Source organism: Diceros bicornis, chromosome 16, assembly GCF_020826845.1.
Source record: "Diceros bicornis minor isolate mBicDic1 chromosome 16, mDicBic1.mat.cur, whole genome shotgun sequence".
Taxonomy (NCBI): domain Eukaryota; kingdom Metazoa; phylum Chordata; class Mammalia; order Perissodactyla; family Rhinocerotidae; genus Diceros; species Diceros bicornis.
The window spans coordinates 22,965,861-22,990,743 of record NC_080755.1 but is presented as its reverse complement, the minus strand read 5'-3'; the positions used below and the strand labels follow the sequence as shown (position 1 = coordinate 22,990,743).

The window sequence follows — 24,883 nt, the reverse complement described above, 5'->3', positions numbered from 1 at the left end:
TGGAGCATGTGGATGGAGACTGTGCCATAGGAGGGAGACACTGCTTATCTTAATCAGGCAGTGGTCTACTTGATGTCTCAGTCAGACAGTCTTAAAGCATCATCAGCTTTAAAGGATGGGTGGATCTTAGAGGTCACTTTAGGTGGTTGGCGGATGCCTGTGGTTACAGGCACAGGCAGGTCTACAGCAGCTGTCCCAGGGAGGCTGTACCTCTAGCCTAAAGCTGGCTCAGCCAAGATTCCTATTCTTCCTGCCAAGAGAAATTATCCTTCTTCAGGAGCTAAGTGATTAGAAAGAAAACAAAGCAAAGCAGTCCCTTACAAAGGTAGCCCCTTATCTTCCCTGCTGTTGATTAGCATCTCTATCTAAGTTCTGTGCCAAAACACAGGGTACTAGTTTCTTTAACGAAATACCTAAAAGAGGCCTAAGAAAAGAAAAACAAAACAAATCAACAAATACCTCTATATCTTTTTGCTTGTCTTGTGAATGGTAGACTTTTATCAGTGCCTGTGGATATCCTGCTCTGGTTTGGATTGTCAGGAGATGAGGTTGGGCCCACATTTGAAACTAGCATTGGATGTGTTCTAACAGGAGCATTATTTCCTCACAGAGCTGTTGGCAGTTAGACAGACACTTCTGTATAATGTCGAGTCTCTTTTCAGAGGGTGAGGTTCCTTCTTTATCTGCTTCACTGCCATAATCAGCAGGGCTTTTGGTGGTTATCAAGTCATGTTTAATCACCCTCATTAGTAAATGTCTTTCCGTGCCCTTTTGGCCAGTGGAGCTGGTTGCAGAGACTGTATCCCTTTTAATGATCTTTGCATGTAGTTCCTTCCATATCAGCGTCACTAATAAAATCAGGGTGAATGTACAATATAGCTGATAACTCACTTTTCCTGGAACCATCCCCTCTAGCCCCGGGATAGGAAACAGAAACTGTTAGCTTCCTGCTCTTTAAAGCTTAGACTTAATTACAATCGCTCTTATATTAAACAAACATTTATGGAGTGTGTCTTATGTTTACAACACTCACTGGTGCTTGCCTTAACAACCCCTACCTAAATCACTCGACATTATGCAGCTTCATTCTCCATAATAATAGCAAAAGCTATTGTTTGGGGTACTCTACATGTTAGGCCCTGTACTAAGTGCTTTATATCCGTTATTTCATTTGACCCTCCCCCAGTACAGCAAAGTAGGTACATGCTGTTAGAACATAGTGAAGTGGAGGTTAAATCCTGGTCCACCTGAGTCCAAAGAAGCTGGCGTGTTTACCATACCCTGTAGCATCCTTGGCAAAGAGCAGGCTCAACCAAGCCATTAAGACAGTGCCTTTCAGAACGTCCTTTGAATTTATCAGAAGAAGGCTGTCCCCTCCTTGAAGTAGGCTCTGAGACATAGAGCAGCTTCCTGTGCTCTTAAAATTTGACTTGGAAAATTTTCCATTCCCAGGGCCTTGGGCTATTGTGGGAACTCTGGGTCTATGAGAGAAGATGCCGCTGTTCATGTTGGGAGGTTTCACAGATGACGATCAGTGGACACTGGAATTGTTTGGACCACGGCCAGAGGTTCAAGGGAGCAGTGAGAGCATGAAGGGAGCAGGGCTTGTCGTCTCCACAGGCAGAGGCAACTCATTCGAGATGAAAGCTGATGCTGGTCGGAGCTGTGGTGACAGAAAGTGTGACTAGCTACTTCAGGACTCCTCACCAGTTTTCTCCTGATCGCTCTTGGATTCTTGGCCCTCATTATCCACTGTGTTCCAGATCTGTCTTCTGTTACTCACTGCTGCTGAGTGTAGCATCACAATTGACTAAATTTTCTTCTCTCAGTCTCTATAGACAGACAAGGTCCAGCATGTCTTGGGTTCAGTAGGCTTCACATTTCACTCCAGCACTGTGAGGACTCTCTCTGAACTCCCAGATTTGGTTTCTTGTTTTAAAGACTTGCTCGGAGCTGGTTTCTTTTGCGTCAGAGATGATTCTGAGCTCTCCAAGAAAGTACCTGATGCCACCCTGATGGTTTGGAGGGCATATCTGAAAGCTGGATTCTGTGTCACTTTAAAGTCACAGTTCATACATCGGGGGTCTGTGTTTTATTTAGCTTGCAGAGTTTAAAAATTGAAAAAAATCACATAAATTTTAGATCTCGCAATCCTCTCAAAAAATGGAAAGATCTAGAAACATGACCTACATTCTGACATGACAACTGTTGTTAGAAACTAAATAGAAGTTTCCTCCTTAAGCAGGGCAAGCATATTCCCGTAATTGCATTTTTTTTCCTTTTTTTCATACCAGGCCAGCTTTATTGATTTACGTTATCAGCCTATCCTTTATAGATAACTATTTTTGCAGACTCTGATTCAATTATATAATAATTACTAGGCTTTGGATTAACAAAAATAGATCTCTATGAAGAGGAGGTACTGTAGTGCTCTGAAGCCAGGAAATAATTTTCTCTAGTACTGGTTTAAAGAAAAAAGAAAGCCACAAATATATTTAACCAGATATATTAGTTAAAATAGGCTAACTTGGCCGGCCCGGTGGCATAGTGGTTGGGTTCATGCGCTCTGCTTCGGGGGCCTGGGGTTCATGGGTTCGGATCCCAGGCACGGACCTATGCGCTGCTGTGGTCCATGCTGTGGCGGTATCCCATATACAAAATAGAGGAAGATTGGCACAGATGTTAGCTCAGGGACAATCTTCCTCAAGCAAAAAGAGGAAGACTGGCGACAGGTGTTAGGCCAGGGCCAATCTTCCTCACCAAACAACAACAACAAAATAGGCCAGCTGCTATAACAAACCCTAAAATTTCAGTGACCTAAGCCTAACTGAAATGTATTTCTTGCTTACTTAGCAATAATTGGGTTTCGGGTCATGGGAGTTTGGGGTGGGGAGGGGAGCTCTGCTCCACTCCACAGTCATTCATGGACCCAGAGTGCCAATGGCTCTCCCATCTGCCACATGTGGTTTCCAAGGTCACCTTAGCTGTACAAACATGCAATCTCTGAATGAAAATAGGGCAGGGATGATGATTTGTGGGAGATTTTTATGAACCAGACGTGGAAGTGGCACAAATCACTTCCACTTTTGGACGTGGATATTCTGTAACCAGCTGAAAGTCTCTACCTCACCCTGGTTGAGTATTTGAGTTTAGAGAATCTTCTGAGGTTCTATGAGAACGGGTTTTACCCCACCCACAGTAGGTTGCTAGATCACCTGTATCGTTCTGATACATCTAGGCACGCCAGAAGGATGTGGGTCCCTGGACACAGAGGAGACACAGGAGGTGCAGCAGCTCATGAAAATGGGACACTGTATCACTGTATGGCATGAGAAACGGTGTGTAAGGCTCACTAAAAGCCAGGCAGGGCAACTTTCCTCACCTGGAGAATGCTTCCAGTCCTCCCTGGGATACTGAAGTCTTCTTGATCAGGGACCAGCCCTTGCACATGTAAGGAATCACATATAATTTCAATCGCCCCTCCAGTTTGCATTTTAAACTGCAGTAGGATTGAACTTCCTGTATGTCTATTGCTATACCAGGCTATTTCACACTTTTGTGGCTTAGTGCATGGTCTTTACCTGCTTAACTCTATTTAGCCACCAGGATTCATCTCAAGACATCTTCTCTTGGGGTCCCAGTCTGAATCAAATGTCTTTGCTCTGTGCTCCCACAGCATCCCATGTCTACCTCTATTTTGAGCTGTTGTGTCCAGCCCTGGTCTTGACCTTAAACCCTGTGAGGACAGGAATTTGTCATATTCATTTTTGATTCTAGTATCTAGGACAGTTGGCACCTGGCAGGCACTCACAGAATGTTTGTGCATTGGGCCCTCTTCCTGAATCTCTTAGTTTGCAAGTCTATCCATAGGGTTAATTGAACCACTACACCCCTGACAATTTCACTTTCATTCTTTGAGATCTCTGATTTCAGGAAATTATGATAGCGTTCATAAATGCTAGCATTCATTACATATTTATTCTTTGTCAGGCACTGTGCTACCGTCTTAGTTTGCATGTCTCTTATAATCTTCCTAACAAGGCTATGCAGTAGATACTGCTATAAGTCCAGTTTTCAAACCTGGGTCCGTGTGACTTGAGATGCCAAGCTCTTATGCACTGTGCTGGAGGTCATAAGATGGATTTTTTATTTAGTCTTGCTGGTCTTTAGCAGGTAGGTATTACTGGGTAGGACCGGCAAGTCTGGGTGCTAAGCCATAGCTTATTAGGTGACCACTGGTAATCTGGCTTTAGAATAGGTGAAGGGTAAGACCCAATTAATTGGTTAAACATGGTTTGCAAAATTGAGCACATTCTGACATTAGTAAAGTTAGAATCTGGAGAAGCAGTCTGAGCAGCCAACTTATTAAAAAAAAAAAAAAATCCGAGTATACAATCTGGGCAACAGGAACTAAAATCTAAAATCCAGGCTGGATGCCTAGATAGAGGGATGAGGCACAGGTACAAGAAAGCCCCTTGAGACCAAACAGTCACTTCCCGGAGTAAGGAATCTCTGCTTGAGCCAGAGGGTCTCTATGGACCTCCTGCCAATCTCAAGAACCAGCCTCAATATGGGCAACCAAGCCCAACCCTCTGACTCAAGCAGAGAATGAAGCTGTATACTTTAACCATGGTATATTTGATTCTTTGAAATAATCGTTTTACAAAATCATTCTGCTTTATAAGCAAATTAACAGATGACTAAATCTGGACATAACCATGGAGACCACTTTCAACATTTTTATTGTTGGCTAAAGCACACTCTGCTAATTATGTTCCTAAGTTATTCATCCATTTAAACCCACCTGCAAATACTAGTATATATGAGTTATGGAAAGAGTGACACTGATTTCACAAGAGGAGAGTTTCACCAGGGACTGAGTTAGCACTTTGTCATCCCCTTTTTGCACACTGTTCTCAAAACACTTACGGCCAGGTGATACACACTGGTGGGCTAAAGACAACATATATTCTTAACAGATCTGTGGCCGTTCCCTACCAGGTATTAAATATTTTTACTATGCACATGATTTGCACATGATCTTTTATGTGCTATTCCTGTCATTTTATGTGATTGAACACAATATTTTATATAATTTATTGTAATATTCGTTCTTCCTGAGTGATCATAAGTTTATTACGTTTAACTTAGAGGAATGGAAAGTTATCAATATCCCAGTAATAACAGTGATAAAGATTTGAGTATCAAGTATGTATTAGCACTGTGCAAAAAAAAAAACAAAAAACTAAGATTCTAAATGGTGTATGCTAAAGTTCTGCCAGCTGGTCAAATCTATCAACTACCTGTTTTTATAAATAAAGTTGTGTTGGAACACGGCCATGTGCCATGCCCATTGTTTACGTATTATCTATGGCTACTTTTATACTACCACAAAGTTGAGCTATTATGACAGAGACTGTGTGGCCCAAAAAGCCTAAAATATTTACTATCTGGTCCTTACAGAAAAGTTTGTTGACCCTCGCTGTAGACTTATTCCATTAATGGAGTCCTCATCAGCTTTTGTGTCCAAAGGTTGAAAATACTCTTAATGTTAGCACAGGAAATTTACGTAATCTGCCCAAGGTCACCCAGTTAGATAACATTGGAGGCAGGATGTGAATTAAGGTGCTATGATTTCAGAATCCATCTTTTGAATCACAATACTATTCTATGCTCCTTTGCTGTATTGAGTTTATGTATAAATGTGTCTTAAAACAAAGAATATATCTCTTTAGGAAATTCCAAAACAATGTGATATAAACTAGTGAAGAATTTTGATGCTCTTTCATCATATTCTTAACCAAATATTACCATTTCTTTATTACTTATTTTTAGGTTTCCTCCAAGGTAGCATAATAGGTCGTGCTGGGATAGAATGACTTGGACTTGTCTGAGTGGTGACTTTTTTATTTTTTGTAAGGAGAAGTTGGAGCTTGGGTGAGGATGTGGAACTGAAGACACATTTAGATGGCTAGACCTTTTGTCTGCCAAGACAGACAGTGGTTCGAAGAGTTAAGAAATGTGCTTGTCTTGGTAGGGCTGTAACTGAATTACCTGGAAAGAATGAGAAATTACAAACATTAGGATAAAAAACAAATTTCAGATTCCACGAGGCTCTGTGTAGCTGTGTCCTCACTTCTTCCAGCAGCCCCTCTTCCACGGCTAATTGCACCTTCACTTTCCATATTTTCTTAATAGTGTATATATGATATTAAATTTTCATTATTTTAACTGTGTCCTTTTTAAAGACATTACACCAAAAACTCTCTGAGGTCAGTAACTGAGTCTATGACCCAAGAGACTCTTCCGAGAGTATTTGTTGAATCAAATCTAATTGAATTGTATTTGCTGCATTTTTCCAAAAGAAAATGCCATTATTTTACAACGAGAAGTAAATTGTGGTGAAATTTCAACAGTGCTAGTTTCTGAAGCCAAACCATAATTTTGCACCAAAGAATGAACCTTCAGCTCATTCATAATTCTGAAAACAGAAATTTAAAAGAAGCTGTGACAGGGCAGCATTCACAGTAAACCATGGAAGCAGAAACAATGAATGTGTTCCCTCTTCATGGGGATTCAGCTACCTCCCTTGTGGGAAATGGAAAACTGACTATCCAGTGCGATTAAAAGGTATATGAAAGCAGAGAATGGAGGTCCTTCGTCTGTCCCCAAGTTACTTCATCTCTATTAAGTTTATGATTCAAACCAGAAAAGCTTTTAGCAAATCTTTTGTTTTGGGGGACTTTAATAATTCAGAAGATCTACTTAGTTTTCCACCTCATTTCGCCTGTGTAGATAGTTACCATCATAACTGTATTTCGCTGGGGAAGAAAATCAGGTTGTAATGTAATTTACATAAAGCTTGCAAGGGTATTTGACTTACTTGTCAGCAGCTGTATGGTAATGTGTTGACACCTTATCTCTATTTTATTCAATTAATTTAATGCCAGGAGCTACAGAGGGTGAGATAATAATGCTCTTTTCTTCCACCTTCCGTTTGTTTTTGTGTCTGTCTGAAGAGTTTCTTGCCTGTGCCATAGTCAGCTTTTTTCCAGATAACCCTTTTTTTCCTTCAGAATTTTGTCCATTTACTTTCATGTTAGTATTTTTATTTCTCTCAGTCACTCAGTCTTGAGACATAAAAAATGTTTACCTTATCTAGAGGGGCATTTTAAAGTTACTTGCCTTTGCTACTATAAAAGGAGAATTTTCCACTTGTACCAGCCCTGGCTCAGGAGATAGCAAAACTGGCTGTTGTGTTTCATCACTGGTTCTCACCAGTGAAGGCTGATAAAGACCATGAACTTTGAGTACCTCCCCCTCCCAGTGTGCCAGAACCCTGTTGGACCTACGTGAAGATTCCTTCTTGACTAAAAATCAATGAGGCTTGTTTTAACCAACCATGCACAGACTAGAGTACTAGATCCCAGTGCCTAATTAGCATAACCACCTTGAACTCCCCTTCTAGCACTTAAAACCTCTCGTGTTTCCCCCCTCAGCAAACTGTTTGGTACGTTTCTTCTCTGGCCCTGGCAAGGAGATGCAGCTTTTTGCTTTTTATTTCACTCCCCCTGGTTGGCCTCTGTTGTACCTTCCACACTGCTTAACTGAGGCCGTGACCTTGGACAAATCATTAACCTCTCTGAGCTGCAGTAAACAGTGAAATGGAACAACACCCGCTTGGAATGATTTTTGCTTGGAATATGTGAGATATCACATGAGAAAACACCTAGTGTAATTTCTAACAGGTGACAGGCACCAAATAATAAGTCAGTCTCCTTCTTTCACACTCTCAGAGCTGAAAATGGCATCGGACACCCCATGGCATTCCTGAAATCCTTGTGAAACAGTAAATGAATGTTTTCATAACTCTCTAAAAGAGACTTAGTTGCACAATTCTATAGATTCTACCAGCAATATAGCTTTCTGATATTTTTGCCTGGGATTCCAGAATTTCAATTTATACCAATGCAGTATTTTATTTTATTTAAGGTAGATTCGTGATATTATTTTCTGAACCAATTATAAATCATTGCAACTTAGTGGACTTAAACAAGAAAAGCCAAAACCAGAGTTTTAGCTGCTAACTTACTAACTGTCCCAGAATTGTATCACCCTTAAGACATTTTAAATCATAGACAAACAAAAAGTATTTTCCCTTACTTGCAATGTTAATATCTAAAAACCCTACTTCCAATGGTCATTGCCAAATAGCACATGTTCCAAACATTAGTTAAAACAGGATTTTCCTTGGCCTTCATTTGAAAATTAGATTTCTTTGGGTCGTTAACATTGTGAAGGTTGACAATCGTAAGAGAAGTTTCAGATCCACTTTTTCTCTAGAGGGTTTTAAGAACCAAATAAAGACTTCTTCTTGGATTGTTTCTTTATAATCTTCAGAAGTAAGGCCATGAACCCAAGGACCTTGAGAATATTTTCGGTCTCTGTAATTCTCTTTATAATTCTCATCCTACATGTTGTAATTTGTGTGTTTACGTAAAGCATTATGGGATTGTAAAGATGTATAATTTAGAAGGTTCACATGGAGTGACCCTTTATCAAAAGGCTTACAATTGGGCCCTCAGGTCAGGACCTCTGCCATATAACACAGATGGATGTGGACAGAAAAGCCCATCCCTGTGACCTGAGGACACTTCAGATTTTTATATCCCGTATTTGCAATAGACTGGAGAAACCATCCCAGAGAAACTTTAAGCCATGTTTTAACCCAGTTTCTAGCTTCCTGTAGATCAGTGGTCTTCTGCTTCTTTTTTAGATAGCAGCATAACTGAGGAACATGACATGTTTCCATCGTTATGGGGGCACTTGCCATGGCAGTGAGTCTCAGCGATAGGACCGAGGGTCTTTCTCTCCCTCCTCCTTGTGAATTACTGCTATGGAGTGTAATGTGACCCAAGGCACGTTTCTTGAATTGGTTGCTCTTTTGAACATCTGGCATGAATATCATCACTGAGACTTAATTCAACACATTTTTTAATGAGCACTTTCTATGGGCCTGACATATTGATAGTGGAAAGGACTGAGCAGGCCCACAGACATTTTAAGACTATTGTTGCTCACTGGTTCTTAAGGTAGTAGAAAAAGGCTATCAAAAGAAAGATAAAAACCTATAAATTAATATGCTATTATATGTATACACTAATAAGTGAAGCTGGCTTCATGGAGATGCTCTCCTATTCCAGAGGGGACAGCTGCTATCAGCTGTAGCAAATTGTTATGTCAGAATTTAAGCTCTGTTTTGTCAGATCTTCCTATTTTCAGGTGAAATATCTCTATATCTAAACGTTGACAACTTATTAGAAAATTTTTGAAATACTGCTGGCCAATCAAAATGGATTTGTGTTTGTCACCTGTGGTTATAGTGGGAGCTGTATAAGAAATCAGGGTGGATGGGCTCTTTCCAGTTAAGGCATAGTGAGAGCAAAGCTCTCCTGCCTCTATTGCTCTAGTTATGACAAAGAAATTCTTCTGTATACTTATACAGAATTATAATATAATATACTGAGGACTATTGAGGAGTATGTCACCAGGTTAAAGACAGTCCTTAAATATAAGATTCAATTACTTAATTTCACGTAATTCAGACTTCTAATAAAGCATTGTATACCCTCAGCATAAAAATATTTATTAACTGTCATCAGTATACTTACAATCTGTTTTCCCCTTTCTGCAAAAAGCTTCAATGAGGGTCAGAAGGCACACTTACTCATGGTTTACCCCATTCTAGTAAGCTTGCTGGTTAGGCAATTACACATGGTCTGGAAAAACGTGCTTCTTAGTGTGTAAGCATCCAAAACTCTCTAAATAAATCCCTCTTTTTATTTCGTATAACATTTTAGCCTTTCAAAGGCTTTCACTTCTGTTATATCATTGTATGCCTTTGCTTTAAGATATTCTCTAAATAACTCATAAATTCTATAAAATTTAAAATGGAACACATTTGTGCAAGATCAAGATATTTTCACTCAAGTTTTGTACGCGTGCTCTGAAATAATCTATCCTGATTCTCAGGCCTTTCCTCATGCTGTTGATTCTTCCAGAACCGTCCTTTCTCCCTGGTCCATGTATTGTTCAAGGTTCAAACCTAACGCTAGCTTTCCCTCTCTGAGCATTTTCTACTTTGCAGTTTACCAAGGTTACATCCCACACTGGCTTGTGCTCCTCCTCTTGTGCCTGCCTCACCTCCCGTATCACCTGTACACTCCTCGGAGGAGGAGCTTTCCCTCAGTGCCTTCACCAGTTACGTTAGTCGAATCTCTTGGTAAGGACTTGTTTAGGGGAGTGTTGTCAGGATGAGGGTGTCTCAAGGAGCATAGAGTTAACTTTCAGGTCAACGGTTTGAAGTCAGACACACCTGGTTTTGATTCCCATCTTCACACCACATGCCAGCTGTGTGACCTTGGGCAAGTTACTCAACCAACCTCTCTGAGTCTGTTTCTTCTAAAAAGATGATGGTAAAACATTCTCCATGGGTTTGTTAGAGTATTAGTGAGAAGACGCTTATCAAGAGGCTGGTGTAGTGCCTGGTGCTTAGTGGGTATGAAGGTCAGTGACCTTTCTCTCCTTTGTCTCTTTTGTTGTTTTAATCATTCCTCACATTCCTGTCCCTCCACACTCATCTATCTGGTTTGTTACTCTCTAAATCCAACCTTGTAGCTCGGCCTTGACTCACTCTCCTAGATGACTGTATAGAGAGTGTGGCTTTGAAGTCTAATGCATGTGGAGTCAGGGTCTGTCTCTGTGTCTTAGTAGATCTGGGACCATGGACTAATTACTTCAGTTATTTGAGACTCACTTTCCTCAACTCTTAAAATGGGAATAATAAAACTTGATATCACACAGTGTTGTTCAGAGGATTCAAGGAGCGAACATATGTAAAGCACTTCGAACATTGCCAGAACGTGGTGAATATTCAAGCGTTGAATAAATCAAAACCACTATAGAAATACTACAAATTGTTTTAAGCTGGTTTTAGACAAAGAGATGAAGCCTGAACTATAAAGAGTACCAGAAAATCTGTACTTTCTGTAAATATCAACATTAAATTAGAGATTTTTGGTTAAGCTGGGGATGTGACATTATATATCACTGGAATTTAGGGTTTTGAAAACTACAAAGTATTTGCCGAAACCTAAAATTCTGGTGCATGTCCACATTACAGTTGGTTTCTTTATACATTCCTGTCTAGCTGGCTGATGTTAAAGCTGAAAATAGTTCTGAGGGCCCAACCTATGCCCAGAACGTCCTTCTTCACAAGTTCTGCTCTGCCTGTCTGAGAGTGGACAGGCTGTTTTTCCAAGACATTCCCACAGGGCTGCACTGGAAGGGAAACCACTCTCCATGGCCTAACACTGCTTGGCCAGAGTTGAAAAACTTTTTCTGTAAAGGACCAGCTAGAAAGAGTTTGTGGGCCCCATATAGTCTCCATGGCATATTCTTCTTCTTTGTTGTTATTGTCATTTTCAGTAACCCTTTAAAAATGTTTTCAGACTCTAGACCACTGCAGGGAGGAAGGGAGGATTGAAGAGTGGCGTCAAAAACTTGATGAACTAATGCCTTCCTTTAGGGAAAGGGAAAAGGAATCTACATCATTTTTTTTTTTTTTTTAGTATGAAAGACATTGTAGTGGAGGAAAGTTTTCCTCCACCCGCTTAGGGCCCCTGGCTGGGTCTGAAAATTAAACTAACAAGGACAGATTAACAGGAGAAAGGCGTAGACATTTTATTGAACTTTCACATGTACATGGGAGCCTTCACAAGAGAAGGAAGACCCAAAGAAGTGACCAGAGCAGGAAGTTTTTATGCTTTCTAGATAAAGAAACAATAAATTTGTAAAGAATTGACAAGACCAATGGTTTGAGGTAGAGGTAGTAAATGGTGAAGAAGTGACTAGGAAGATAGGGGTTAGTGTGACAACGTTTGTGCAGAGCTCTTGGTCCCAAATTCCCCGTCTCTTGTGATAAGAATGTCTTTCCTCCTCCTGGTACAAGGAGGGGACCTTTCACATGGGAGCTGTGTAATGTGTTTCAGGAAGGAAAGGCAAGGGGGAGTAGCAGTCAGTGACCTTCCTGCTTCTGCTGGTTTTTTTTTTTTTAATTTCTTTGACTTAAGATATTTAATATGCCAAGGTGCCATATTTTAGGGTAGTGTGTCCTGAACCCCATTAAGTTAGCACCTTTGCTTCTGTGATACAACTATATTTTCCAGTCAGTTTTTCAGTCATGTTATAGTGGAACCTCGTCTCATTGCTGTTTTCCATTGGAAACTGATGAAGAACATAGTAAAGCAGATGGAGCACAGACTGTAGAAATGAAAAACACAGAAGAAAGAGCTGTGTGAAAGAAATATTTAATCATAACAGGAAAAACTCAGAGTGGCAACTTTTCCATTATGTTAAATTTCACTCATTTCTATGCATTCTGGGGATGTGTTTAAAAGCAAAAGCGGTAATTTTCCATCTTTATGCCCATCTACCATGGGTTTTTGATTTTGTCTTTTGCAGGACTATGACTTGAGCCAGCTCCAGCAGCCTGATACTGTGGAACCTGATGCCATCAAGCCTGTAGGAATCCGACGGCTGGATGAGAGACCCATTCATGCAGAGCCCCAGTACCCGGTCCGATCTGCAGCCCCACACCCTGGGGACATCGGAGACTTCATTAATGAGGTGCGAAGAGAGGCTCACTTTCTTTATCAAGGCGTTTATTTTATGCTAGTGGTTAGCTCTGTGTAGACCACAAATTGCTTGGAATACAGCTACGTAGTGCATTAAAACACACTTGTTTTTCTTAAGTTCATCTTTGTGTGAAAGCAAATGTGGCTTCAGTAATAGAGAACAGATTTAATTGCTTTGATCGACCAAAAAGAGATCAATTCATACTCTACATTTGTAAATGACATTCATATACATTATCAGTATTCGTCACACTATCTCCAAAAGGATTTTTTTCCCTAGATTACAAGTCACAAACAGACTAACAATATTATAGCATATTCTAATTTCATTTATTAGCACTGATGAATGTAATCATAGTTCACTTTCATTTTCCCCACCCTGTACCCTTTAAGTCCCATGAATGGTGAGAATTCAGTGCCTACCCAATGACTAGAGGGTTCCATCAAATGAGATTAGTAGGAAGAGTGGCTAAATTAAATATTGTGTAAGTGATTTAAATACTTGTCTAGTTGAGGAGTTTTAAGAGCTTCTGTAAGAGGCAGCTAATTCTCTGTTGAATATAACAGATACGATTTTCACTGTCAAAATTATTATGGCGTTCTTTTATATCATTACTGACCAAGAGTTCTGCCACATTTAATACTTAAGTTTTGAAGTAAAATAATTTATGCTGCTGTTTTTGATCATGTTTCACTGCAGTTCTCCTTTTGAATTTTTATTGTATGTATACGTATTGATATTGATTATGAATATATGACAAGACTCGTCCTCTGGCCATATCCTGCTGCTCAGTGTCTCCAATATCAGAGTTGGGCTCAGTGCATTACAGAGTGGAATGCTTATGTCCTATATATCGCCTTCAGTTGTGTGCTGATAAGACTCTTATTTCCTAGGCTTCCTTGAAATAGTTGTATATTATGTATACATAATCAATATACCTTAGGTTTTTAGGTGCTCATATAGTTTGTAGGCAGCCAGCCTTGATGGTCTAGTGGTTAAGATTCGGGACTCTCACCACCCTGGCCCAAGTTCGTGAGAGGATGGGGCAAAAAGACGGGGCAGCGTTGCCTCTGTTGTAAACAGGGTTGCTCGGAGTCAGAATCAACTTTTGTAGAAAAAATTTTGAAACAAAGATTATTTACCCATCTTTACAAATATTCATTACCATCTATTCCTAAAATACATGTTGGTTTCTGAACATATGTATTCACTTCTATTAAATAGATAATAAGTATTAAATATACAATTTAATGGCCTGGTAGGAGAATTTGCAGGAATTTATATATATGACTAGATCTTTTTGAGTATGTAAGATTGCCTGATGATTTTACTTCTAATTTAGCTTGTGTCGTCATGAGAAATTGTTTAGTTATTCCTGTAGTTGTCAGTTTTCAAGATATAGCAAATCTTTTGAATGTAGGTGTAGGAACTAGACTTTTTTAAAGCAAGAATTCTAGCTTCAGTGTAATTCAGCAAATGCTTAACTGAATATTTCTGCCCATCCCTAAAGTGTCAGTATTCTGTGGGATTCCATCCCATCCATGACACTCTTCTTTTCTCAGTGATAAAGTTCAAGCACTAAGCGTCATTTATAAAGCTATTTGTAATCTGATTCCTGCCCTCTTCCCCCACCACATTCCCTTCCTTTGCTGCAGCCCCACTGAACCATTTGCAGTTTCTCAAAAGCATCACAGTTTTGACTATAATGTAACTTCTCCAAAGCCCTCATTACCTTCTTGACCATCAGTGAGACATCTACATAGCCTTCAGATTCAGCTCAAACATCCCCTTCTCTGTGAAGCCTTCTTTGATCCCTCTGGGAGGGTTAGCAGGGCGCCTCCTCTGTCGTAGCCTTCACCACTGGGGTGTAACTATCAATATTTCTCTCTCCCATGTGAGCAGGTATGTTCTCTCCAGGACAAGGACTATTTCTTGTTCATTTTTGTGTACCCTAAGCATCTATTATGTTGCCTAGCTCTTGGATTTTGTTGTTTTAAGGAAATCAGGTACTGTGTCAGGTGTGTAGGGCATGAAGCTATGAGCACCACCCAATTTTCAGTTGATGGGGATTCACTGGGGCCCAAGTCTGGAGCCTTTCACTCCACTGATGCTGATTACATTCAGAAAAGGAGGATATTGGTTGTTCTAAGTTGTATTTTAATATGTGCTTTGTGTTTGTGTGTATGTGTTTGTATCTGTGTGTGTGTTCATTCATCCTTTTTACAGGGGCTGGATTTTCTTCAGTATGGAGGAGTGTATCTAGTTAATAAGGTTCCATTACCCAGCCCTTCTAATGCCACAGTAGAAAGAGTTATAGTAGGAATTTCCATTTGGAATTTCCTTACCCTAAAACAGTGCCCAAATACACAGCCTAAAAAGTGGCTCAAGACCATAGCAAACATGTCAATAGTTACATGAAAAACTATGCCAAACAACTGATTTGCAAATTAACTTGTAGAATACAATCAATTCATAATTTGAGGATTGTCTGCATTTGTTAAACATGGCTCATTTTGAAATCATCTTGAGCTTGGTTTAGGATCATTCATTCAGCAAATAGCTATTGAATGTCAATTTTGTCTTCATAACTGTGCTAGTAATACGTAGATAAGAAAATAAATTAAACCTAGATTCTCTTTGTGTGTGCTAGCACAGTCTGTGTACCAGGCAAACATTCTGGTATCTGAAGCCTTACTTTGCCAGGCATAGGAGGCCCGTTGGGTCTGGTTCTTACTTGGCATTACAGTTTCATCTCAGGCCCCCCCTCAACCTGCATCTTACCGGCCAGCGACAGAGACCTCTACTTGTAGTTCTCAGGCTAAGCTTGTAATTCCATGCTAGTGCCTGTTCCCATGCTGTTCCTGCTGCCTGGAATGCCCTTTCCCCTTTTTCTAGATGTTAGTTCCTTCCTTAAGTCTTTACCAGCCACAAAGGATCAGGCACACAGAGTATGGGGCAGGCGCCATCCAGTGGCATCCCATCGTACCCGGAACTTGCCTCCCTTTACAAATCCTGTCCTAAAGTTCCCTTCTGCCTCTCCTCTGAGCACCCCCAGGGTCCAGGGGAAGAGATGTCTATCCCTGAGGGACGGTATGGGGCACATTGGTTTGGTAAGTACGTGAACGGACGAAAGGATCACGTTTGGAAATCGTTCCCCAAATAGCTACTGAATCCATGACATTGAATGGGATTGTAGGATAAAGAAATGTGGAAGAGAAGGGAGACCAAAAATCTACACCCAGTAATGCCCTACATTTGGACACAGGAAGAAAGGCTAAGGAAGTTAAGGTGTCACAGAAAATAGCTAAAAAGAAGGTCCAGGGATGGGGTGGTCAGTTCTGTGGGAAAATTCAGGGGCGTGAAACTGTCAAAATTGTATCTCTGTCAATGTCAGAGATACATTGAAACACGCTATATAGATTCTTCCATCTAAGACACCCATTAAGATTTGTTCAATATCTTTCTATAACTGGACGGGTAAAAGTAAATACATATAAAGTTGTAAAACAGTTGAAGACACCTAGAAATAACTCAAGCATATTTTATAAATACATTTAAAAATGCAAACAGATTTCTTTCTCTCCAGGTCTTATTTGATTTAGCACAGAACCAAATGTTCCAAAGGAAGAATAATGTAGTGATGATTATAATTGGGGTGTTTTTATAGATGTACGGAATAGGTAAGCTCATAAGAACATTTTCTAGTTTGTTTATTTAAATAATGAATAAATGTTGCCTTGAATCTCAAAGATGATAACTTATTTCCAGTCTGGTGTAGGTAGAGTAAAATAAATCAAACATTTTTGAATTTCAGCTACAGAATTTCATTCTGTTTTGAGGTGTTTAAACATGACCTTTAGAGGGTAAAGAGTGAAACAAATTCATTTAATCTCAGCCCGACCGTAGATATTAGCATACCTCCAATAATTCTACTAATCTTGTATATTTCTTTATCTCAGAAATATGAAAACCAAGGGCATACTTCTATTAAAAGACCAACTTTTGATTAATATCATTTAAAAACTTATGGAAGGTGCTTCTAGGATAAGTTGCTTAAGACTACTAAATTTTAAAACTTTTGGCTTTTTTCTCCTATTCATTAAATTTGTCCTCTTTAAAATATCTCTATCCACTCTTACAGAAGTTGAGGGTTTATGTTCAAATCCAGCTGCCTCACTTAATAGCTCTGTTACCATGTACAAGGTGAAGGTCCTTGGATTTCCAGTTTTCTTATTTATAAAATGGGGATACTAGTAGAACCTCCTTTGAAGATTGCAGTGAGGACTGAATAGTATAATCCATGTAAAGTGTTTGGTATAGTGCCTGTCACATAGTAAACTAATCTCTTAATTATTATCAGTATGATATTAATTATTATTATACATCTCTTTTCAGGAGTAAAAACTTTCTACTTTCTTCTGATTGTAAATAAAACAAATAAAAACCTCTCCTTCCAAACAAATCGCTTTGAGTAAAATGAAATTCCCAGAAAGGGAGATAGTAATGTTGGCATTGATAAGTGATATCACAGAAAGCCACTGTAATATAAACATGGTATACTTTTATGTCCACATATATTTTAAACCTAAATCCTGGGTTCTTCTGAAAGGAGTAGATATAAATATGAACAAGATGCTGAGGTGAAAAACTAAGCTTAGGACAGCAGTACAAGGTTAGCTTCTAGAATGCCTGTTGGATGTCAGGCCCTGTGTTGGAGAGCAGGAGATGAAATGAATACAGACAGCCTCTGCAGGAAGGGCTGTCATAATCTAGCGCAACCCAAACATGGCAATAAAAATAAAGGGGACCAGAGAGACCACAGGAATTACTCCCGGTTGTGGTTGGGAGGAAAAACTCTGCAGCAGAAGTGACATTTTTAATGGATTTTAAACAATGGATGGATAGATGGATGGATGGATGGATGGATGGATGGATGGATGGATGGATGGATATTAATCAGATGAAAACATGTGAGAGGGGACATTTCAAACAAAAATATTTCAGCTAGCAGGAAATGAATATGCGAATAACATGGAGATACACAAGAACATGACATTTTTAGGTTTGGGGGAATTTTGGTGCGTAATTTGGTGCATAATTCAGTTGTGGTTGCTGGAGTTGAGAATAGCTGAAACAGAAAAGGTGGGTGAACAGTGCAGGTTCACCGAATGCTCTCTAAAGAGTTTTGACTTTATCCTATAGGTTACCCAAACATCGGACATGTGAGTAACACCTAGTTTTTTCCATGTCTGCACACTGCTATTATTTACTGAAACTTTTAATCAGTTTTTAACTTAATTTTTTTAGTAAAGGAAATTGCTTTAAAGTGGCCCTGCGCCAATTAAAAATCATCTTGCCTACCCCCGGGAACTCCTCCCTTATTTGGGAAACGCTGCTATACGTGACAGAGAGCAATCAGAGAGTTTTACTTGGGAGAGTGACCTCAAATAACATCTGAGGGAGAAACCAATAATAGTTTGTCGGAGAGAAGCAGGAATAGTGCTGGGGGCAGGGAGACCAGTTTGAGAGGCTTTTGCTGTGGTCCAGGCAAGATCTAATGAGGACCTGAACTAAGGCCGTGGCACTGAGACAACAGAAGACAGAATGTCAGGGAATCAATAGGACCTCTTTCCTCTTATATCCCTCCTGTGTTCCCTCACTAAAGAATCTGGGTTTTTATAGTCCCTGTAAAAGCCTGTCTCCACCCGTAAAGCATAGGATCAGAAGTCTATAAATACAGTCTCAGCAAGAATTCAGCCAGAGCCACAGCTTTTTTGTTTTTGCAGAGGTGCCTCAAACTATAGACAATAGTTCAGATTTATCCAGAGTTCAAGATCTGCCTCTGCAGGAAATGTAAAACAAGCACATACTTGTCTAGATTTAGTCCAAGTTAGATAAAGAAAGAAAAACACATGCAGTGAGTGTGTAAATTTGGTAACAGTACATTACACATCACATTACACATCATGTGAAATGGTGTCCACACTTAAGAATAAAGGGATCCCGTAAGGGAGGACCAGAAGGTTTTGTAGCCCACTGAATTTCTGCATTCATTCTAGTTGAATGCCTGTCACTGTCACTTTCTCAGGACTTGACTATGATCTTTTTAGGATTACCAAATTAGTACTCGGAATTTATGTAATGCCTCTTCCAGAGAGTCGTATTTTATTCTTGGATAAAAATCAGTGCTATCCAAGTGGAGGGAACGTAAAGTACTTAACCTTCAGCCTAGAAAGATAGCTTGCCTAAGAATTCTTGAAAAGTTCAGTGGTTTTTGCCCTTTGTAATTGTTAAAACCTGAGACAGTGTGCACTGCTCTAGCATAGCACAGTGATCTCTAATGGATTTTATGGCCTTAAGCTCTTTTTTAAAAAAGAAATGAAGAAAACATAGATTCAGAAACTACCAGGATGATCAGAAAGCCAAGGCAAGAACTAAAAAAATTAAAAAGAAACGAATATTTCTTAAGAATCTCAACAGTAAGTATAGGACTAGATTACCACCAGTGTTATATTTATTTTAAGGAATTGAATTAGGGGACATTTGATGAAGAAGAGTCTTGAGTCCTTTAACACGCCAGTGAAGACCAGACGGCTTCTAGCATTTATTCCCAAGTCATGGTAAACACAGGTGATTGCTTTTCTCGCCGCTGAATCCAGACATATTTGATACCTGCCATTGATTCTTTAGAGCTAATTTTCATCTTAACTTTTCCATATTTCCAGTTTGGTGCTGACACTATAAGGATTGGGCAGAGTCTGCATGTGTTTCCACTTAAAATTTGAATTGTGCTGGGTCCGGCCTGGTGGCGAAGCAGTTAAGTTTGTGCACTTCGCTTCAGCGGCCTGGGGTTCGCCTGTTCTGATCCTGGATGTGGACCTGCGCACTGCTCATCAGGCCACGCTGAGGTGGTGTCCCACACAGAGCGACTAGAAGGATGTACAACTATGACATACAACTATCTACTGGGGCTTTGGGGAGAAAAAAAGAAAAAAGGAAGAAGATTGGCAACAGATGTTAGCTCAAGGCCAATCTTCCTCAAAAAAAAAAAATTTGAATTGTACCGAAACAGATGACCTCAACACAGTGACTTTGGCCATTGTCTCTGTTGTCTGTATTATAAAGCATTTTTACTTAAGGTCATAATGAAAACTTAATGGTTGTCTTCAGAGGCCCACTCTCCTTATCAGGAATTTCTCTGATTTTTCTTGATTTTCCTTCAGATCTTTCTTGGGTCCAGTTCTTGTGTGGACCCAAGTTAGACAGTGGTGAACTAAAGGAATCACCTACTGCTTAAATCTGCAGTTGCTAGATTTTGTAGGGAAAAGGAAAGAGGGGCACATGCTGACATTTGAATATAAACTCCACAAGGGCAGGCATCAGATCTTGTTTGTTCATAGCTGTGTGCCCACACTAGGCAGAATACATTACAATATAGATACTCAACAAATATGTCTTGAATTGAATAAATAAATGCAAACTAAATGAATGAAGGTGCCTTCTTTGGCTTTTGCTAGCTAAGGCTACAGAACCAATGACTCCAAAGTATTGTTGGCTTACACTAACAAAGGTTCACTTCTTGCTCAAGTTATATGTTAACTGTAGGCCGGCAGTGGCTTGGTTCCTCATCCACATGTCTTCTGTATTTCAGGATCCAGGCAGAAGGAAAACTCCCATCTGGGCAGGCCACTCTCCTGGCAGAGGGGAGAAGGAGAGGGAGCTGGTGGAAACACATTAGATAAAACTGTTCAAGAGTCTCCTCTTCTCTGCTGCTTACATTTCATGGTCAATGCCATTCCCAGAGCCCAGCCTGACAGTGGGTTGGGGAAGTAAACTCTGTCTACAGGGAGGTTCTTGTGGTGATGTGGGCGTCTGATCCACTGATGGGGAAAGGATGGTGAATCATGAGGACAGTAACACAATCTACCACAGAAGGGAACTATGAATTTTGAGAAATTGTAGTTTGTGAGTCTCAGTCTGAACAGAATTGCCCTGTAGCTTATTCTATAAATATGATAAAGAAAATCCTATCTAAAATTATTTATGTTTTATATATTGAAGTAGTTTGCTGAACACTGGCTTTGTTTTATTTTAATAGGCATTTCTGGGTTATGAATAGTATAACCTGATGTGAGGAAAAGTGGTGTTTAATTAAATGAGTAGGATTGTTGGTAAGAGAGACGTGAGGATGGGAAAACTGGTAGTGTGTACTTTTCTCTTTTGTCTTACATTTATTTTTCTTTTTTCAAATCCCAAAGCATGAAATTTTTCTCTAAACTTTAAAAGGTCTTTTTTTTGAACTAATATTCATTGAGCTCTAACAGGTGCCAGACACTGTGATGAGCCCTTGGGTCCCTTTATTCCATTTGGTCTTTGTAATGATCTTATTGTTGTTATTACAACAATGAGGATGAGGAAACGAAGCTTTTAGAATGAAGCTTATAGAACTCTATAGAACTTATAGAACCAGGTCCCACAGCTAATACTGTGTAGAACTGAGTCTCAACCCAGAGTCTGATCTCTTAACCACTACACATACCGACTCTTACCTTCATTTTCATGCTCTTTTTCCCTCTTCCTCCTCTGTAAACTTGAAAGAATAAATAGATGAACACATACTGACTCACATATACGTACTCATAAAATGCATGTGGATTGGAAGGATTGATCTAAAGTAGGAATGTCCATGACATCTTGGCTAAGTGAGGCCACCATAAGCCCACAAGCATTTAAAAAGCAGAGTTGTGGAAAAAGAGAATGATTGTTTGGAGACTGATGTTGGTATATCTTGGAGTACTAAAATGAAACTGGGAAAAAAAATAGAGAAAACACCAAAAGGACCTAATATTGAATCCTTAAAAGTTTTGTAGAGCGTAATTATGAATTGGCTGCAGATACATGAATTATATATTAAAAAGCATCTTTTTGCTTTTTAAGAGTTGAATTAAGTTTATAACTTAATAATTTCATTGGTTATTATTTTTTAAATTCTTTTTAAGAGCCACATATGTACATGTTATTTTTGATTGGCAGGATTCCCACCCCCCCCCCATATTTATGCTACAAATGTGTAGATATGGGATCATGACTCTTCTAATGCCTATTGGATCTAGAAGTCACTCTATTCTTAAAAGATAATACCTGATCACAGTTTATCAATTAATTTCACATTTTGTGTTCTGTTAAGAACACAAATGATTTAATGAGTAATTTTCCTTAAATTTTAATCACATCTGGCCTGCCTTCATTTTTCCTTTGATATCGTTCCAAAATTAGGTCGAATACAGTGCCACTTTCTCCTTGAACTCCTAGCTCTCAGTGCTAGTCTGATTTTGTTTTCAGTATCGTGATGACTTTTGTCTAGACTTCGTAGTTTTGTTGCGTATCATTTGTTTCATATTATAGTAATGCCTATTATGCTAGGTTGTAAGCTTATAGAGTACAAGGACCATATGGCACTCATTTGTATGCCCTTCTCTTGGCCTTGGCTATAATTCCTGTTCAACCTATCACTGTCAAAATCCTTTGACTCTGACTCTGGATAGATTAGGGTCCACATATCACATGATTTCATAGCCCTCTGTGTTACTCTATGTAACTTATTCCACCATTAATTACTCACTCAAAAGTGGTCTTACCCAGTGCACTACTATACAGATGCATTAGCGGACTTCATTAAGATCCTCCCTTCTCGGCTTCAAGCGGTTGGCCATTCATTTCTGCCACCTATCAAACACATCCTCCAGTTAACCCCCTCCCGTTGAATGCCTTGGCCTCACGGAGCTAGACTCCTTAGGATTCTTTCTTTGCAGAGGAAAGACAAAAGTGAGTTTTTGTCTAACTTTCAAACATGGCGGTAACCCCAATTTCCGAGGGTTGAAAATGTTGTCATCTGCAAATGGAAACTTACAAACAAGTGTTTGATGCCATGGAACCGCTAGGATCTGCTTGTGGATTTGCAAATTGTAACCGTCTCTTCATTCTTTCTTTATCTTTCCAAATTGTAGGGCCTTAAAGCTGCTGACAATGATCCCACAGCTCCACCGTATGACTCCCTCTTAGTCTTTGACTATGAAGGCAGTGGCTCCACCGCTGGGTCCTTGAGCTCCCTGAATTCCTCCAGTAGTGGTGGCGAGCAGGACTATGACTACCTGAACGACTGGGGGCCACGCTTCAAGAAACTCGCTGACATGTATGGTGGAGGTGACGACTGAACTTCAGGGTGAACTTGGTTTTTGGACAAGTACAAACAATTTCAACTGATATTCCCAAAAAGCATTCAGAAGCTAGGCTTTAACTTTGTAGTCTACTAGCACAGTGCTTGCTGGAGGCTTTGGCATAGGCTGCAAACCATTTTGGGCTCAGAGGGAATATCAGTGATCCAATACTGTTTGGAAAAACACTGAGCTCAGTTACACTTGAATTTTACAGTACAGAAGCACTGGGATTTTATGTGCCTTTTTGTACCTTTTTCAGATTGGAATTAGTTTTATGTTTAAGGCTTTAATGGTACTGATTTCTGAAACGATAAGTAAAAGACAAAATATTTTGTGGTGGGAGCAGTAAGTTAAACCATGATATGCTTCAACACGCTTTTGTTACATTGCATTTGCTTTTATTAAAATACGGAATTAAACAAACAAACAAAAACTCATGGAGCGATTTTATTATCTTGGGGGATAAGACCATGAGATTGGGAAAATGTACATTACTTCTAGTTTTAGACTTTAGATTTTTTTTTTCACTAAAATCTTAAAACTTATGCAGCTGGTTGCAAATAAAGGGAGTTTTCATATCACCAATTTGTAGCAAAATCGAATTTTTTCATAAACTAGAATGTTAGACACATTTTGGTCTTAATCCATGTACACTTTTTTTATTTACTGTATTTTTTCCACTTCACTGTAAAAATGGTATGTGTACATAATGTTTTATTGGCATAGTCTATGGAGAAGTGCAGAAACTTCAGAACATGTGTATGTATTATTTGGACTATGGATTCAGGTTTTTTGCATGTTTATATCTTTCGTTATGGATAAAGTATTTACAAAACAAGGTGACATTTGATTCAATTGTTGAGCTGTAGTTAGAATACTCAATTTTTAATTTTTTAATTTTTTTTTTATTTTTTATTTTCTTTTTTGTTTGGGGAGGGAGAAAAGTTCTTAGCACAAATGTTTTACATAATTTGTACCAAAAAAAAAAAAAAAAAGGAAAGAAAAGAAAGGGGTGGCCTGACACTGGTGGCACTACTAAGTGTGTGTTTTTAAAAAAAAATGGGAAAAAAAAGCTTTCAAACTGGAGAGACTTCTCACAACAGCTTTGCCTCTGTATTGTGTACCAGAATATAAATGATACACCTCTGACCCCAGCGTTCTGAATAAAATGCTAATTTTGGATCTGGTGACTGGTTTGAACTTTTTCTTTTCTACTTGAGCTGCTTTGAATGTTGCACAAAGCCCAAGTACTAGAGTTGCGTTGAGAACAACAGTACAAAAATATGTATTTGTTCTTGCTCTCTTCACCATTGAAACCCTTAGCATGGCAGCCGTGTCCAGTGAGCGACAGAGAGAATCATTGTGGATCTTCTCATCACCAGAGAAGAAGAATGTCAAGGGATGCAAGAATAGACTACACTGATGGTGGTGTACCAATCACATCCCTAACTTCAGTGAACTTGTTGTCATTCTTAACATCACCTATGTCTTCATTTCTTTCTGCTCAACCTTGTGGTTATACTAACTCTAATGGGTCTTCCCATTAGAGCACCAGCATAATTAAAACCTCAGTAAAAAGTTATAGGCCTGGCCCTGGAAACTGCAGTGGACACCTGGAATCCTCAGGCAATTCATTTAAGCCATTGTTTTATGTACTCAGTGAAATACACTTTGGTTGACTGGCTTCCATTTGTTGACCATTTTTTTCCAGCTTCATTGAGGTATAATTAACAGATAAAATTGTATAAAGTATTTAAGGTGTACAACGTGATAATTTGTTATATGTATGCATTATGAAATGATTTCCACAATCAAGTTACTTAACACATCCATCACCTCGTATATAGTTACCTTTGTGTGTGTGTGGTGAGAACACTGAAGATCTACTCTCAGCAAATTTCAAGTAGACACTACAGTATTAGCCTGATATAGATAGTCACAGAGGACAGGAAAGGGAAACCATCTTACTA

The 24,883-nt window shown here is 39.3% G+C and overlaps 1 protein-coding gene across 1 annotated transcript in view; it reads left to right on the top strand.

The window, feature by feature from the left end:
* Positions 1-24,100, top strand: part of CDH2 (cadherin 2) — a 210,817-nt gene extending 186,717 nt beyond the window's left edge. Inside the window, exons 15-16 of the mRNA XM_058556932.1 lie at positions 12,523-12,687; positions 22,704-24,100. Of these exons, the coding sequence (XP_058412915.1) occupies positions 12,523-12,687; positions 22,704-22,910 (372 nt within the window). The 3' untranslated portion in view covers positions 22,911-24,100. The remainder of the gene's footprint in view (positions 1-12,522; positions 12,688-22,703) is intronic.
* Positions 24,101-24,883: the final 783 nt, after the last annotated feature.